Below are 19,333 nucleotides of genomic sequence, written 5' to 3'. Positions count from 1 at the left end.
GTGTGTGTGTGTGTGTGTGTGTGTGTGTGTGTGTGTGTGTGTGTGTGTGTGTGTAAAAATAACAGACGTTAAATTACTGAAGTTTACTGTCAAATAACAGACTTTAAATTACAAATAATTTATGTAAAATAGCATGATAAATTACAGAAATTTACTGTAAAATAACATGTAAAATTACAGCAATAGACTGTTAAATAACAGCCGTTAATTTACAGAAGTTTACTATAAAATAACATACATTGTGTAATTTAACGTCCGTTAATTTGAGGTAAATTTCTGTAATTTAATGTCTGTTATTTTACAGGTTTTTTCAGTACTCCATACACACATATATTTTGTCAAAACAAACTTTTATTTTGAATGCGATTAAGAACTTCTATTTTTCTTGGAAATAGTTTGAAAAATAAAAACTTTCAAAACTAAAGAAAGCCAAAAAGGCCAAACTCATAAAATTGTGGAAAAAAAAACCCTGTTTCTGACTGCAGATTCTTGTCTTTAACAGCACATTCTTGATGACAAGATCAATACAAAGCCAGTCTCCCTGTGTGTGGAGAGACTAATTAACATTCAGATGTAATTTATCTCATTAAAGAAGTCCCCAAAGTCACTCAGCAGCACCTGCTACTTAAGCTATTCAGAGATAACAAACACACGGCTAACAGGCGCAGAGCGGCTGATAACATGTCCAAATGCTTTTTACACTCACAGAAATAAATAAAGCTGTACAATAACAGAAAAGCACTATCAACTTATTACTCATTTTTACTGTAATTGACAAAACCAGCCCAGACTATATATCCTCCCAAACTACTAAAAATGCCAATAAACGTCACCTTGTTCAGTTTTCAACATCAGTTTTTTCAGGAGCAGAGGTCACATAATCTGAAAGAGTAGATAAACAGAAATACAACCACAAGTCAAAAGCTTCAGTCAAATTCTGTTAACTGCACTGTAAAAACTGATATTACATTTATATACCAAATTTCTATTATTTATTTACTTTGACTTATTTTATTAAGTTAATCAGGTTTCAACTGACATGTTTAAGTTGTGCAATGTTTAATTTAATATTATTATTCAGTTTGATTGATATGGAGGTTGAGATGACTAGAAAAGTTTATTTCATTGAACTAAAAAATGAAGAGAGCATGATTTATTTTAGAGTGTGTTATTGTGTTTAAAGTCAGATGATTGCTACGAAGTTCATAGTTGGTTTAATTACCCCACTCATCACTATTGGGGAAAAAAAAAACCTTTAGAACAACAGAAATAGGTCATTACTGATGTTTTGTACGGTCGTTTACATGACCAACCCATGCTATATATCCTTCAAACTAATAAAAATGTCAATAAACATCATCTTGCAAAACTGCTGAGAAACATGTTCGACATCAGAAGGTAACAAAGAAGAGATTAAATTCCCAATAATGTAACTTGAAAGAGTAAATAAACCGAAAAACAGTCAAATGGCCTGTTAACATGGAGTCATACAACTGTTAATTAGTGGATACTTTAACAATGATCTTACTAAACAATTGGATTAAATAAATCCATATAATGACAGAAAACGTATAGTAGCGTATTACCCAGTTTATATATATATATATATATATATATATATATATATATATATATATATATATATATATATATATATATATATATATATATATATATATATATATATATATATATATATATATATTAGATAGACAGCAGCAAGTCAAACATTTTGCCATTATGCATTATTTATAAATAAATAGCTTTATACTTTATTTTAAGGGTAATTTAATTCATTTTAATGCAATATCATAATGTTTCTAGGTTACTTACAAGTATCACTCTAGAAAAATGTGATATGTAAAAAAAGGAAAGGAGTGGTCACTCATTACCCAGTTTTTGTACTGTAATTTGCATGACCAACCCAAGCAGTATTTCCCTTCAAATACTAAAAATGTCAATAAACATCACTTAGTTAAATACAAAGTTAAAGTTTTAACATCAGTAGTTGTCGCAGCAGAGATAAAGGTTTCATAAAGCTATCCAGAAGCATAATTAAAAGAAAAACCATAAAACATCTGCAAATCACAATAGAGACAATAATATGCAACTTAGGTGCATAAAATTATGCAAGGTAGGTGTGTGTGTGTGTGTGTGTGTGTGTGTGTGTGTGTGTGTGTGTGTGTGTGTGTGTGTGTGTGTATATATATATATATTTACAGTGTAACTATATTTAAAGACAAATTTATTTATTTTTAGTCTAATGTATTTTAAATGTATTTTTTGTCTAAGTTAATTAATAAAACACTAAATAAATAATAAGTAAAATAAACAAAATCATTTAATTAAATTTTGGCTTATTTGTTGTTGTTTTTTATTTGTGTGTTTTCATCAAATTAGCATACTGAATGTAATTAACATGAATCCTATAAGATCGAAATAAAATGTTGGATTTTAGATGAAATAATTTGTCATCATAATTTAGTGCAACCAATATATATTTTTTATATTCAAAAATAAGACAAAATACCATTTCATACTGTATAAAAGAACAGGTGACCATAATGAAAGTTATTGTACTAATCTTTTAATAAGTTTTTAAATATCTTATCATTTGATTCTTTTTCAAAATATCTTATAAATATCACTGTTACACTAAATAACATTTAGGTTTATTTTGTAAAGAATGATTAAAATAAATGAGACATTACTTTTTACCCAGAAAAACAAAGCCCATTAAAGATGCCCTATATTTCAAACAGTATTGATGCATGAAACCCCTTTTGACCCATTTATACTATTGACTGGCACCAAACTGTTCAACAATTCCTGTTTTATCACATCAAAAATAAAAGAGAGGCCTAACACTCATGCCAGAGTCCAGTACCTCCAATGCTAAGCTCTTCTGACCCAATTCAACCAAATATTAAGACAGACATAGATCTTCAATTCCTGCCACCGAAATCACCATCATAAAATCAGCCTGCAAGAAGCTTATAGATTATGGATTAAGCAATTATGCAGTCGAGCTCACATCTGTTGGACGAAACGCAAGGCAGGAGAGATTGGGGGAGGAAGAAGCGAGAGAGAAAAGAGGTTACAATAAAGGGGGAATGTTTGGGGGCCATTATTGACAGAGTGACTCAGCCGTAAAGACCCCTGGGATTGTTAGCGTTTGTGCCGAAAAGCCCTGTTGTGTTTGGAAGTCTTCATTTCTAAAGAGGCAAAAAAGTATGATGTAATGATGTTTAAGAATGCCTGATCTCATGAGGAAATGTAACTGTTTTATAGGCTAGTGGCTAATTTGGACAAATTCAAGTTCAGTCCTATGAAAATGTATGATTTTTAAGGGAAGCATGGCACCAAACCTCACTCCTAAACCCAGCTGTAATTGGGGGATGAGCAAATCGTACTACATAGAATGTATGGACACAGACTTTTAATTTCAGTAAAGCTTTCAGTCAAGAGTATAGTCATGCTGTTACACAATTGTCGCATTTAAGACCTGATTTCTTTAAGAATTAGTGATCTTCACTGCCTGACTGAGATACTATATAACGTGGGTACAGACCGGACAAGAAGCACTGCTTAAATAATACTGTTTCCCACCATGTCTTCAAAATATGGAAATTTATTTTACCCCAGTATTTTCAATGGAGTTTCTACATCTGCTGCTCCTGATGGTGCTTGTGTTTTCACGGTCTCTCATCTCGTTTTACGCCTGAACAACTAAATGGACGCTTAAGTCTATTTAACCGACATTTTAATTACATTACAACATCGATGCTGTGAAAGTAAATTGAAATGGTATAAACCTTTCACCAGAAGTTTATTAGTTTCTGAAAAACACTACCTGTCCCTATTGTATGAATGAGATCATACAAATACACAAGATATTTGTTAACTAACAAATAGCTAAAAGGATGCTAATGTCATATTTAAAAAGTGTGATTGTTTTGTTTGTTGTGCACAGTGCATTAACAAATGTTACAGCTATTGTTTTTAATTGTGTATTTTAAAATCTCACAGTTCTACCTTCTTCTCTTGCAACTTTTTTCCCTCACAATTAGATATAGACTTTCTCCATGTCTCACAACTGAGACCACTGAGCTACCATGCCACCTATTGTTAGTACATGTTAGCCAATGTTAAATCAAACTTTAAAACCTTCACTGGAAATGCCACAACTCCATGTTAGAGAAAGATAAATGTACACTGTAAAATCCAACTTTATCATATGAAATGAGTGTAGAACGTAATGAGTTAATTAAACACCTCATTACTTCAAATTAAAAGGAGAAAGTTTCACAGTAATCATAAAGATTAGTTTTTTAGTTGCCTTATTGGTTTTTACAGTACTCAGTTGGTTTGAGTTCTCTTCATTTATTGGGTTTTACTGTGCTCAAATTGCTTGGTTTACTCAAATAGATTCAGTTCACAGTACTCATTTGGATTAGTTTTGAACTTAAATGGTCTTTTGCAATCAATTTTCTCAAATGGTTTAAGTTACGTTCACTTATTGGGTTTTACAGTGTATAGTTCACCCAAAAACGTAAATACTCAATATTTATTTACAATTTAATCTTTGAGTTTGTTTTACATCTTCAAATGAACCCTCAAAAAGAAGATATTTTGAAGAACAGTGGTAAGTAACTGACTTCCATAGTAAAAGAAAACATACTATGGAAGTCATTTTGTACCAGTTTAAAACATTCTTCAAAATATCTTCATTTGTGTTCAACAAGAGAAAGAAACTCAATCTAGGAAGTGTGAAAGGTGCCTAATCATTGACAATTTTTTTTATTTTTAAGCAAACTATCCTTTTCCTGGTGTTGAGTTGTGGCTGAAAAGGCATCCACTGCATAAAAAATATGCTGGATAAGTTGGCGGTTCATTCCGCTGTGGCGACCCCAGATTCATTAAGGGACTAAGCTGAAAAGAAAATGAATGAATGAAGCAAACTATCTGTTTAACAATAGTAAGAACAGACAGCAGTATCTATTGTAGTTAATCAGCTAACCTACCTAGTGTTGTTGCCATTTTAAGACATTATTTTGTAATATCCAAATGTAAGTGAGAAGCTAACAACATTGATTATGTATGTCTTTCATAGTTTTTCAAAAAATACTGAGCCATGTTTAAAATTAGCATATTTATGCACAAACAGAAGACCTGGGGCCTCATGTATCAACGCTGCGTACGCACAAAAACTTTGCGTACGCCAGGTTTCACGCTCAGAATCGCTCACGTTTGGATTTACTAACAATGAACTGAATGTGGGAATGTGCGCAGCTTCACGGCAGCTTTCTGGCAGGCGTACGCACATTTTTTGTGCGTGTCTGTTTTATTTCCATTGGCGACTCCTAGAGGCAGATGTGTTAAATTCCTCTCTACAAAGTGTCTGAGCCTTGCAATGGCAGCTGTATGAGACGGGTTCAGCAGGTATATAAGGTTTCCATTCCATATAGTTGACCAGCTAAACATTAAGGCACAATTTGCAGCAGTCGCCTGTTTTCCCAATGTAATCTGAGCTATCTACTGCACGCACATTGCTATAAAGACACTATCTGAAGATGAATTTGCATACGTGAATCAGAAACTTTTCCATTCAATAAATGTGCAAATATAATATGATGCTTATTGATATGAACTTATTGATGATTCCTACTTGTCTTTCTCGTGATAAATAGTTGGCAAAATCTGATATGTAGCGGGGGAAAAAACACGAAAGAGTTCATCAGACGTTGGATTTGAGCCGAGTTCATGCTCAAACGTATCAATTCATGATCACATGCGTCTTACGAGTAGCGCCACTGAGACTGTTAAGGGTACTGCAACAAGTGTGTATAAACCACACTATTTCTTTTGTTAATGCACTCAGTGCGATGTTCAGACCCAACTGTGTTGACCGCATCAGCTAAACTCTCCCACTCTATTTTTTTCTTTTGTTGTTAATTCCGGAGAACAAACTTGCAAATAACACCGCTTTTCTCCGTTCTACCTCCGAAAGCAGCACCTCCATTTCACATTCTGTTCAAGCTTTTTGCTTGCTTTTGCCATTGCTTTTTCGTTGGGTTTTTCCATTAGCATAGTCATTAGCATATTCATACGGGGGAGGAGGCAGGGAGGGGTTTTGTGCTCTTGCATGTTGCGCTCAGTTTCACGTTCATTCAGATGTACAAAAGAATATGCGTGAGATTCGGCGTACGCAGTGTTTCATACATCTGAATTTTTTTCTGCGTACGCACATTTACAGCTTTGTGCGTACGCAACGTTTTAGTAGGATTTCCACGCAAGTCTTCGTACATGAGGCCCCTGAACTCTACAGAATATAGATGTTTGTTGAACCAAATTCCCACAGAATATAACACACAAACACAAGATGTCTTGGAAAAAAACAATTTTTATTCGGACATGATTGCTTTTGTGACCATCTTATTTCTTGTCTCGTCTCCGGAGTTACTTTAAAGGAAGAACCACAGGTTGTATTTATTCATGTAAATATAAGCTACTTGTAAAAAAACAAACAAAAACAACATCAAAATATGACATTCTTGGATATTTTAATTTAAACCAGTATGAAGGCTACACCATAGAAATGGCTTTTCATCGGTGAGGTGGAGAGATAGCGAAACAGCCAATCGGGGCTACGGGATTCATTTAAAGCCCCACCCCCTTGCATGCAAGTCAGCCAATCACAGTGCAGTGTCTGCAAACGCACACATACACAAATGCACACATTCCACAATGTCTTGCTCTCTATAGAAGATCAAGACCGTAAACACAGTGGTCTGTTTTGGAGGAATCCGATTCACAAGAACCCCCTTTAGAAAACAACGCTGGACTCGTATGCTCTCCAGTGATTCTGAAAGCATATCACAGTGATGAACCGAAAGAGCATTCTCAGAAAAGACTTACAAAACGCCCCTGAAGAAAAGAGATGAGAGCACTATAGCACTGAGATGATGCACAGTACAGTAGATAAATCAACCGTAGCCAGACTGACGAGAAAAATGAGGTATGGATATTTGCCCTGTGTGTGTATGTTTGTGTGTGTGTATGTCATTCAACCCAGTGGAAACCCATCCCCAAGTTTTATTCAGCCTGGGCATCATAGTTGGCGCCGCCAGCTTTCTTGAGCTCAGTACGTAGGTATTCTTCCTCCAGCTCTTTGGGGTCGCTGATCATAAACTCCTTGGCAAAGGTCTGCATGTTAAAAAAAACAACAACATACAAAAACTTGAGTGGTTGTTTGCACAGATTTGGTTAAAGTCGGATTTGGTTGGTATCTGGGTGTGCTAAATTTTATAGGAAATCTGGACAATTCTCATCTGCATGTTAGAGAAGGTTAAATATATAGTTCTCATCAAAATACTTTTTATTTACAAGTCAATCTTTTTTCCTATTTCAGTCGAACACTTACAGTTGAAACCAAAAGTTTACATACACTCTAAAAAAAGGAACATTACCATTTTAAAAAAATGTCTGATGGCAAATCATACTAAACGTTTACTATTTTAGGTTAATTAGGATTACCTTAATGATTTACATTTGCTAAATGCCAGAAAAACAAGCTTTTTTTGAGAATTTGACATTTCTAGACAGTCAAAAGTTTACATACATTTCCTTGGTATTTTTATAGGTTTCAGGGCTCGAAATTAACTTACGTACTTGGTAGCACCTGTTCTCCCAACCTGAAATATTTAGGAGCACCAGAAAAAACTTAGGAGCACCAGAAAAAAATGAGGAGCACCAGAAAAAAATGAGGAGCACCCACCAAAAATGAATGATATATTTGTCAAGTTGTATACTAAGGGATTTATTGTATTTGAAAACAACATCAATTGGGACTAACAAAACACAGAAACAACTATCTAACTAATTCTGTGATGACTTAATATTTGTGCAATAATTCCAAAAATGAATGTTGAATAATTATAAAATATTAATGATGACGATGATGACAATAATACTAATAATGAATTATATTTCTCATCATCATGCTGCCTTGAATGTGCTTTAATGCAAGTTATCTGCTATATAAAGTCCTACTGTTAATTTATGAAAAATAAATTGATGGTTTGCATCAAGCACAAATGAAGCATTGTAGTAAGAAATGTTTATTTTGTTCTATTGTTTATATATGCATGTCAATTTAATAATTAATATTTCTGCTACAAAACAAACGAAATAGTATCATAAATCATTTAATTCAATGCTGAAAGCTGCAAAGCAGTCATCAGTAATTAAATAGAAAAATAATATACACCTCAAGAAAGAACGAACAAAAAAAGGAAGAAAAGTCTCACTATTAAAAGTTTTGGTTTCGGTTGGTTTCGGTGTCGTTTTAATGCTCAGCCTCGTTACACGCTGAATTACATTTTTCTGTGTTTGCGGGAAAGCATGCGAGCCAGCCGACCCAATATATGAGGGGGGCAGGGCAGGATTCTCCAGATGACCACCGGCGCAATACTGTTCTTTGTTATCACCCGCATCAGTTTAAACTCAGTAAAGGCAAGCTTCTTTGGCGATGGTGTTTTAGCGGACATTTGCGCTGTTGCAGCCTCTCTCACGAGGAAACGTATGAAAATGTTACGAATTGCTGTGAGATCGTGTTGGCTGAACAGGCAGTGCACGCAACGCATCGAGAGTCAGTGTACTTTTCACTCTTCAACCGTTTTTCATTCTCTGCGGTCACAAAAGCTCCCTCCCTGTCGACTGACAGCGGAAAGTCTTGAGTGATTGACAGCTAATATGAACCAATATAGCGGCAGGGAAGACCGATTTTACCACGTTTTAGAAGAAGAAAAAAACAGGTTGCACTACAACTATTATATGCAGTCGCACGAATGCTCCCAATATATACTATGAGGTCGCATAGCTGAAATTTCAGGCGCATATGCGACCAAAATGGTTGCAATTTCGAGCCCTGGGTTTGCTTTTAAACTGTATAACTTTGGTCAAATGTTTTGGGTATCCTTCCACAAGCTTCTCACAATAGTTTGGAGGAATTTTGGCCCTTTCCTCTTGACAGAATTGGTGTAACAGAATCAGATTTGTTGGCTGTCTTGCTCGCACAAGCTTTTTTATCTCTCCCCACAAATTTTCAATATGATTGAGATCAGGGCTTTGTGATGGCCACTCCAAACCATTCACTCTGTTGTCCTTAAAGCACATTTTAACTAATTTGGCAGTATGTTCAGTAAAGCTGCACAAATTATTCATAAAAAGTTCGCAATCTCGATTTGACCCCCTAGACGATCTTAATCCAGCATTTCTGCGATCCTGTCAATAATATTTTCAAGTTTAGGAGAGAAGCAATGGTGGCCGCACAAGTCTTCACAATGTTTTACATAAGTTGTTCTGCAACGTGGACACCTCTAAATGGTGTTGAAAGAGTCACATGCTGTATTTATAAGATATAATTCCCCCCAAAAATGATATTTCTGTCTTCATGTAATATTTGTGACCGCAAATTCATAAATAACAGGTGATAAAGTTGTAAATAACATTCAGTTTGTGGCACAGAGTGATCGTTTGGGAGCAGTGAAAATGAAAACGAAAGCGCACACAGTGTTGCCAGATGTAGCTGACTGATTCTAGCCCAAAAAGTATCCAAAACCCGCCGAAAAGCAAAAATACCCACCCAGTCTTCTGTATTCGCGAAAATAACGCAAGTGACAGATTTTAAGCAAAAAATACTGATTATAAGCATATGTCTCAAGCACAATAATACAACATCCGAATTATTATCAGCATTAATGACCAGGACAAATCTAAAGTCTGTTCTAGTCCACCATTCCAAGTCTATATAAAATTTAGCATTTTAACCCATAGTAGATCTACATAAAGCCTATTGCTGTTCAACCACATGTTTGAGAATAACAATATTAATAGCCCACTCTTATTACCCTTTATTTTACTACATCTACAGAATCGTGAGAAAATCGTGTTCTTTATTTTAGGCAAAAAAAAATTGTGATTCTCATTTTAGCCAGAATCATGCAGCTCTAGTGCTTAGGGTCATGGTCTGTCTGGAAGACCCATTTATGGCCAAGTTTTAATTTCCTGGCTGATGTCTTAAGATGTTGTTTCAGTATTTCTACATAATGTTCTTTCTTCATGATGCCATCTATGCTGTGAAGTTGAACAGTCCCTCCTGCAGCAAAACAGCCCCACAACATGATGCTGCCGCCCCCATACTTCACAGTTGGGATGGTGTTCCTAGGCTTGTAAGCTTTCCTCTTTGTCCTTCAAATGTAACTCTGGTCATTATGGCTAAACAGTTCAATCTTAGTTCTATCAGACCAGGGACATGTCTCCAAAAAATATTCTTTTCCCTAGTTTAATTTAGCAAATTGTAATCTGGCTTTTTTGTTGATTCTGGCTCCCACGTTGTCACACAAGGAATCAGTGTGTTTGAGGTTTTCCTTAAATACTATTCTACAGTTTTGCCTCCAATTAACTCAAATGTTGTCAATTAGCAAATCAGAAACTTGCAAAACCTTGACACCATCATATGAGCTTTTTCAGAGGCATAATAATTTTTTTGTATGTAAACTTGACTTTCAAGAAAAGTAATAACAATTTCTCAAAAAATGTCTCTCTCATTATTCTGCCATTAAGCATAACAGAAACAAATTTGATAATCCTAACTTTCCTAAAAGAGAAAAAGTTTAGTCACATTAACATCTGACATTTTTTTTTAATGGTTATGGGCCTTTTTATACAGTGTATGTAAACTTCTGGTTTCAACTGTAAAAATTAGATATTTCAAAAAATGGTGGTAACTGTTGGAAAGCCAATGACTTCCAAAGCAGGAAAAATCAGGAGAAATCATAAATTCCCTGGCAAAATTATGTTTGTTAAAACAAAAAAAAAACTTGATTGATTGTTTGCATGGATGCACAGATTTGGTTAAGGTCAAACTGAAGATCGTAATGTTCATGTCTGGGTGTGTTGAATTTTTTCAAGTAACATAAGAGGAAATTTGATCTCATCTGCATGTAAGAGAACATTAAATATATAGTTCAAATCAAAATAAAATACAATTTCTTTAAAAGTCAACCTTCATGAATATTTTATTTTTACTCCTTCAGTCGAGCACTTAAAAAGGAGATATTTTGAAGAATGTTGGTAACTGTTAACCGTTGACTTCCAGAGCAGGAAAAAAATATTCTATGGAAGTCAATTTATTCCAGTTTCAAACATTCTTCAAAATATCTTCATTTGTGTTCAACAAAGCAAAGCAACTCAATCAGGTACAGGATCATAAACTCCTTGGCAAAATTCTGCATGTTAAAACAATAAAAACTCGGCCGATTGTTTGCATGGATGCACAGATTTGGTTAAAGTCAAACTGAAGATCGTAATGTTCGTGTCTGGGTGTGCTGAATTTTGTAAGTCTGTTTTGCATATGAAATCAGAGATGGTAAAACTCACCGGCACGGCATCTTTGACCAGTGCCTTGTCGGTGCTGATCTTGGCTCTCTGCAGGCCGGTGATGTTCTCACCAATCCAGGTGATGAAGGTGAACTTAGAACGCTTGCTCATGGCGTCACCCGTCATTATCCTCACAAAACCAAACACACGGGAGTCCACTGAGAGGCAGAGAGAGAAAGTTAGCATTAAAGCGAGAGTAATGACATTTCTGTCATCATTTACTTATACTCAACTTGTTCCAAACATGTTTGAGTTTCTTTCTAACAAAACAAGTTCTACTAAAGAATATTAGTAAAAACAGCAATTGATTTTCTTTTGTTGTTGTTCATACTATGGATGCCAGTGGCTGGATTTCCCCCACATTCTTCAGAATATTTTGTTTTGTGTTCAACAGAAGAAACTCAAGGAACAGAAGGAGGATCTACAGTTGAAGTCAGAATTATTAGCCCCCCTTTGATTTTTTTTTCTTCTTTTTTTAATATTTCCCAAATGATGTTTTCACAGTATGTCTGATAATATTTTTTCCTCTGGAGAAAGTCTTATTTGTTTTATTTTGGCAAGAAAAAAAGCAGTTTTAAATTTTTTTAAAACCATTTTAAGGTCAAAATTATTAGCCCTTTAAGCTATATAATTTTTCGATAGTCTATAGGCGAAGTTGACCAATTTGGCATCGTACGATGTCTAATGTGAAACATCGCGATAGACGATGGCATCGTCGTCGTAGGCGGGGGGTGGGGATTGTTGTTAAATATCAATTATTAAATAATGAATTAATTAATTGTAGCCTACCGTTTTCACTACCTGACCCACATGGTCTTTGCTTTACCCATAACTAAACCATAAATAAATAAAGTTACTCACAAATGACCACCTGTCAATCACTTTTTTTCTGTGGCATGAATAGGCAGTGATCTGTGTCGTTCTAATGACTTTTCCCACGGCTGGTGGAGGAGACGAGAGTTTGTTTGGAGTTCACTGTAATTTGTATTGTGATGATAACTTCCTTATTTTATTATTATTATTATTATGAGGAAATAATAGCAAGTAAAGATGCTAGGTCTCGACCGTTTTCGTTGTATGTGCACCTGAAATTTTATCTATGCGACCTTAAAATATATTTGGAAGCATTTGGGCGAGTGCATACATTTTCACTGTGTTCACTGTAAAATCCTCACCGCGTGCGTGGATTTAGGAGACATTTATGCAGAATGCATCTTTGCAACTAAAAACGCCAAACACAGCACTCAGGAACAGATTAAAACAGTTGTTGTGTGAAGTAAAAAAAGCCCGCAATGCTTGCCCCGCCTTTGTTCTCTTTTATTGGCCCACTGCTCTAGAACTGAACGCGAATGATTGCTTTATATCAGCTGTCAATCACTCAGTCAATGCCTTCTGCCTTCAGATGACAGGAGCTACAACCGAGGAAGCGCTGACGATGAGAGAATGAAAATAACACTGAAAGATTTTTCTTCAGTTACTAATCATGGCACATCTTGTTTTAATGAAATTAAAGAAACGAGAGCACATTACACCAGTATTAATAGAATTACACTGGTTGCCTGTGCACCAAAGGATAGATTTTAAGATTCTTTTATTAGTTTTTAAAGCACTACACAATATGACACCTTCCTACATTTCGGACTGTTTAACAAAATATAATCCAAACCGTTTACTACGCTCTTCAAGTGCTGGACTTTTGGTATTTTATCCTGTAAACCTGATGCGGCACTTCTTTTAGCCATTATGCTCCAAAAATTTGGAACTGTCTCCCCCTTGAAGTGAAAGAATCGCCAAATATTCATGTTTTTAAAAAGCGTGTTAAGACACATCTTTTTAAAATTGCATATGATTAAACAAGTTTGTTAGGTGTATGCATTTTATCTATTTTGTTGTAGGTTTATGTAATATATGGTGTGTGCCTGCATATGTAAGGACTATTGTGTGTGTGATCATGTGGATATATACTTACATTTTGTGTACATGAATGCTTTTATTTCAGTATATGTGATAAGTTTTTGTGGTCTATTTTAATGCTTTTGTTGTTGTTTGTGAGGCACTTTGAGTTGCATGTATGTTGGAAAAGTGCTATACAAATAAAGTTTATTATTATTATTATTATTATTATTATCTTATTAGTGATCATGTGCTGAATGTTAATCCACCATTTCCACTTTTATAGTCTACAGAACAAACCATCGTTATACAATGATAGCCTAATTACCTTAACCTGCCTAGTTAACCTAATTAACCTAGTTAAGCCTTTAAATGTCACTTTAAGCTGTATAGAAGTGTCTTGAAAAATAACTAGTCAAATATTACATCCGGGCCTGGGCACGCTTACGTCATTGATGATGCACTGGTCAGTAAGCGCTTTCATTCATTACAGTGGAGATTTCTTTAGTTATATCGGCTTAGTCGTTTGATATGCAGTGACACGCAGTCAAATATATCGCCGAATAGATCAGCCACTTTTGACGCTCATAAACAATCATAAAGTCCTCATGCTGCAGGAATTAGGAGGTTTGCTGATGTGCAGCTGTCGTGCAGTGAGGGGTTTGTGCCTTTAATAAACTTCGACAATTTGCATTCATTGAACAGTAAGCATGATTAATAAATCCTTATGAAACAGTCCCGTAAAAGACACGTCTCGCTTTCAGTTTCGGGCTCTGGCATGTTTTGCACTCACACACAAACATACAGCGCCAAAGTCCAAGTGAACCGCGCACACTTTTCCAACTCGGCCGGCCAAGTGAATCATGCCTGAGCCCGATTCAGAGCATTCACACTTCTCAAACAATCTGGGAAACGGCCTGGGCACTGTTCGGATAGCATAGTGCGAGTACACCCTTATTTTCTCTATAAAACCCAAGTTAGCCATTTAGCAACAAAGCTAGAGTCACCAAGTAGATAGAAGCCCTGCCCATGATGCGAATCTGTGTCTATTTTGAAGTTAATTTGATGTGCGAATGAAGCGAGTAAACTCAAAATGTTCACATGTCTATATACACGTGAATATCGCGATTTATCCACGTGTATCGCGTCTGGTTTGAACACAGCATAAGGCACGCCTCCAACCAGTGCCTTATATATAATAAATATTATTAGAAATGGGGGGCTAAAATAAAACTAACAAAGTAAAGTTTTTTTATTTCAAGTTTCATGTTTGTCATTGTAAATAAAGTATATTTCATAAAGATAAAGTTATAGTTTAGAGGCAGATTATCAGTATATCAATTATTGCATGTGTGTATGTTGATAGTTCATTTAAATAATATAATGAACCATTTCTTGCTCATTTTTATTATTTCAGCAACTGGAATATTTCTCTCTGCGGCTGGTTTGTATTTTATTTAAGTCAACAACATCTTTGTCAACTGATCTTCAAGTGAAACAGGAAATTGAACAAGAAAAGTGAGGCACAGAGCCAAGCTGCTTGAAGGGAAGGGTCTAAAACACAAGAGAAGTCCGTGATTTTAGCAATAATATGAACATGTTGATTTTAAAGTGATATATCACTCAAAAACAAACCTTCAGTGAGCATTTACTGACCATGAAGTGATTGTAAACATTTTAGTTTCTTTATCTGTTAAACACAAAAGAAGATATTTCTAAAAATGTTGAAAAACAGTAGCCATTGACTTCCACAGTAGGAAAATACAAATACTTGAAAGCTAATTAGTAGCTGTTTCCAACAATCTTCAAAACAAATCTTCTTTTGTGTTTAAATTGTGCTGAGCAAATGAATGGCGAGTAAATAATGACAGAATTAATAAACAAAAAGAAAGAGTTGGCACTGGAATGAACACTGTCTCCATTGTAGCAAGTGTTTTTGTATGTACACTATTGCATTGTTTTCCTTTCCAGAGAAAAACGTCATGATATGAAATGCAATCTGAGAGCGTCACGTGCGAACCGGGGATGAGGCAGAGAAATTTAAGCTCTATGACATCATATGAAAGACAAGGAACAGAGAAAGCGGGCGAGGTAAGGAGGTGATCATGTTAACAGTCTCCATTGATAAGAGTGATTTAGGGTATTATATAGGATCTGAAACACTCCCAGACTCTCTCGGTTTAACAGCTGTCCACTTCCTCCCCAATGAGCCACAACTGCATTGCAGTGGCACTGGGACTGGATTCAAAAGATAACATCAATTGCTTTGAACAGTGGCATTTAGACAGGAGCTGAGATAATGTTATAAGGAAGAAAACAGTCTTTCACTTATTATTAGTATGTGTCTATGCACTTTGATCTTTATGGATCTGAAAAGATTATATGAAACTAATACCTCCTTATGCCTAACAATTCTAGCAAAATATTTTACTTATAAAATGCATTTTATAAACATATATAATGAATAAAATATTATTATGATTGCTATTGTTATTCATAATAATTTACAAATAATTAATATATACAGTATATTATCTATTTTATTCTTTGTATTTGTATAACATTTTTTTAATTTGGTTATTTTATTCTGGCTATATTTATCAGATTTTATACATGCATGATGTATTAATAATAAATCTAGATTAATATGTTATTTATAATAAATATTTTATTACATGATCTAATTATATCTAGACAGACAGACAGACAGACAGTAAGCTAGATACATGGATAGATAGACAGGTAGATAGACAGGTAGATAGACAGATAGATAGATAGATAGATAGATAGATAGATAGATAGATAGATAGATAGATAGATAGATAGATAGATAGATAGATAGATAGATAGATAGATAGATAGACAGACAGACAACTAGACAGATAGATTTAATTTTTATTATTATTAAGAGAGTTATTATTTTTACCATACAATTATTTATTTGTCTATGTAATACATTACATTGTTTATTTGTTCTATATCCACAATAAATACTTGATTATATTATCTGAAAACAAATGGCTGGGTAATTTTCTTGGTACAAGCCGAGACTGATAATATCTGGTTTTCTGTTGTTGATTAACTGGGCTTAGGCTTCAAGACGCTAAGTCAGGGAACCATGGGTAATTCTGTCAGTTGCGTTTGGCACAGCGACTCTTCAACTTTCAGGAGCAAAGTGTGCAACAAATCAACATCTCATTACAGAGACCCCTGGTGCATCTTAACAGAACTGAAACCTCCAACAAACCACATTTAGGAAGTGAGCAGTGCCTGTCATGTGTCGACATGTCGTGCACTTGGATTCTAGTAAAAAGGAGAAAGACATGCTGTTTATTTTACGATTGTATAAAAATGCTGCTATTGCCATTTTCGCAATGCTTCACACACTTCGACTTCCTCTCGAGTGAGCACTTCTGAAGAAATCACTTCCAGAAAGTCAGTCTATTTGTGCTAACTTTGTGTGTACTCCACTATGAGGATGACACAGCTCTATAAATACAAATATTTTTTAAAAATTATACATCTTTTACACATCGCCTATTAGATGTAATGAAATGCGGAATGCATCTGAACGAATGTGACCTGCTATTTAATCTTCAAACAGTTTGACCTAGTTTTCAGAAACCCAATTTGGGTTTTGTGCTCTTAAGAAAAAAAGAAAGTTTCCAAATGTAAATAAAAGTAATAAAATGGATCAAAATATTTAGGAAATATAAAAAGATACTGTTCATATATTGTCAAATAATAATGATACTTCTATATAAAACAACAAATTTGCTGTTCTTTTTATTTTTTTATTTTTGTCTTGTCTGTTATATATTATGAAAATCGCAAAAGCCATAATAAGCATAGATGGCCAATCAAAATAACTGAATTTAAAAATCTAATTAAATTAAATTCTAAATAAAATTAAATGCTGGATAAAACGGTTTACGGGCAGCTGGGGTTTGTAAAAATAACATTAACTGAAATTACAGTATATAAAAATCTAACTCAGCGCAAATAATTCAAGTAATCAAAGACTTTCTCATTTTAGTTTTGTTTGGTTTCATTTTATTTTAGCTTTATGTTCTAAAATAGCTAAATCTACACTAAAATTGTAAACTATAAAAGACTAAATAGAATAATTTAAATAGAAATAGAATTTCTAATGCAAACTGTAAACATACTAATAAAAAATGAGTTCAAACTGCTAATAAGAGCAACATTAGCATCTTAATGAAACCTAACACTGATTTACATTCAATTTGCATAAGTATTTCCTAAGTAAACTTCACGACTTAAGTTTCTGAAAATGTTCTCAACCAATCAACGGGCGTGCAGTAACATTAAGGAAGACATCTTTGATTATCCGTCAAAGTGCAGTGCCGGAAGCCATGATATTGCAACATTTGGACAGGTTTACATCTGCTTACTCTCAGAGACTAAACCAAGCACCACACCCAGATCTGCTCTTTTGCTGTGGCATTTCATTCTCTCATTAGAGCTACACAGTTATTTACCGTTAAATTTCAAAATACAATTCATAATAGCTCAACAGATAAAAAATAAATAAAATAACACAGATATATTATTAAAATAAATATAAAATTGACTTCTGGTTGATTTACTGATTACAACTGTGATTTTATTTACTAAAAGCCTCTCAGTAAACTTCTCTCCCTCCAGCCATGTCATGTTATCAAGCCTAAAACCATATTTGGTATGGTCTGCAATGGAATATGAATGACTTCCTATCATGTGTTATGTCAAACTTAAAGGCACAGTTCACTTAATAATGAAACTGCTGTTTCAAACCTTGTTTATTTCTTCTGGGGAACTCACAGATCACTCTTATTGATTTTCCAGAGTCCAAAATTTGTCCTGAAAGACCACTAACTTGCAAAGTTTAGCTCCAACTTGCGTCAATAAATCTATCAGTAAGTTTCTAGTAAGATTTGCTGGTTCAAGTGTGTTTAATTCGGGTAATATCCAAACTATTGGATTGGGAGCAGGATTAGACACCCTTTAAAATATTTAGGTGAATGGAGTCATTTCTCAATATCGAAGGAAGACATGTTTGGAAAAACAAGTGGCGAAAAGATTATGCCACTTGAAATTTTCCACCTTTATGCTTTGCAGAAATGCATATTAAACAACATTCAAGACAAGACAGGTAAACAGCACTCACCTGTACACTGGCTCTTGAATTCTTCATAGTCGGACCCATGCCCGCCTGGTACAATTGTAGATCCGTCATACTTAAAACATGCCCTTTAAACATCAAATATGACATTATTAACAGTGGACACAATTATTATAATGCGTCAAAATCTAACCAGCAGCCTCCCAAGATTTATTTTGTCGCCTAGGTAGGCAGCAAACTAGATTTTGAAACACAACCCAAGGGTTAAAAGACCCATCCCTACATGTTGCACTACATCCCGTGTCAATGAATGAAATAACGCTACAATGTATCGTTCTAAATTCGAATTCGGTCTATTTTCTGAAACAATGTAACGAGTTCCGTTATCGAATACTGTGGATGTGCGGCAAATCAAGGCTTGACTCACCAGCATATACCTGAGCTGTCGTCTCGCACCAGATTGTATGCCTCTCTGCAAGCCTCTTTGTCAATTCGTGTTGCCATTTCGACGATGCAAAGGGAGATAATTTGTCTAAATGCAGAACAAAGCCGGGGGGATGAGAGAAAAAGCGAGATAAATCCCAAAGTGCGACAGAGGGGCTGCTGGTGTGCCGGAGAGGTCTCTTCTCTCAGTGGGATGGAGAGGCAACTAATTTCACGACTCGATTCATTTCCTATTGCTCTTAATGGGCGTTAGTGATATTCGTCTGTCAGGTTGCTGTTCCAGTGAATCGCAGAGCTCGGGTTCACCTCCTCCTAACGGCCAACCTGGGTATTGAGTCACATTAAATCCGCCCAGTTCTGTTCTATCGATGGTTTGAATTACTCTGCCATCTTGTGGACTTTGTTGGGTTTAACGTTGAATTTTTGAAT

General features: G+C 34.9%; 2 protein-coding genes across 4 annotated transcripts in view; one reads left to right on the top strand and one right to left on the bottom strand.

The window, feature by feature from the left end:
* The window catches only part of klhl36 (kelch-like family member 36), a 42,672-nt gene that overhangs the window by 12,194 nt on the left and 11,145 nt on the right, over positions 1-19,333 (top strand). For 2 of the 3 annotated variants that reach the window (XM_073929111.1, XM_073929114.1), the window contains exon 2: positions 15,307-15,426. In XM_073929111.1, coding sequence (XP_073785212.1) covers positions 15,328-15,426 — 99 coding nt within the window. In that variant the 5' untranslated portion in view covers positions 15,307-15,327. Of the gene's footprint in view, positions 1-15,306; positions 15,427-19,333 lie in introns of those variants that run through there. The other variant, XM_073929110.1, reaches the window with a different exon arrangement.
* On the bottom strand, positions 6,388-19,086 carry cotl1 (coactosin-like F-actin binding protein 1). Its single transcript, NM_200012.1, has 4 exons — positions 18,888-19,086; positions 18,506-18,588; positions 11,443-11,600; positions 6,388-7,206 (listed from the first exon to the last, which is right to left on the bottom strand). The coding sequence occupies exons 1-4, from the start codon at positions 18,962-18,964 to the stop codon at positions 7,096-7,098; spliced, it is 429 nt and encodes a 142-aa protein (NP_956306.1). The 5' UTR covers positions 18,965-19,086; the 3' UTR covers positions 6,388-7,095.

The sequence above is a fragment of the Danio rerio genome, chromosome 18, assembly GCF_049306965.1.
Source record: "Danio rerio strain Tuebingen ecotype United States chromosome 18, GRCz12tu, whole genome shotgun sequence".
Lineage (NCBI taxonomy): Eukaryota > Metazoa > Chordata > Actinopteri > Cypriniformes > Danionidae > Danio > Danio rerio.
This window is presented reverse-complemented; position numbering and strand designations above follow the sequence as displayed.

Excerpts from the sequence above, each read along its gene's own strand:
- cotl1 (NM_200012.1), bottom strand. The coding sequence starts at position 18,964 with ATGGCAACACGAATTGACAAAGAGGCTTGCAGAGAGGCATACAATCTG. Across the intron at positions 11,601-18,505 it reads ATTCAAGAGCCAGTGTACAG|TGGACTCCCGTGTGTTTGGT; the intron begins GTGAGTGCTGTT and ends TCTGCCTCTCAG. Across the intron at positions 7,207-11,442 it reads TGGTCAAAGATGCCGTGCCG|ACCTTTGCCAAGGAGTTTAT; the intron begins GTGAGTTTTACC and ends TTTAACATGCAG.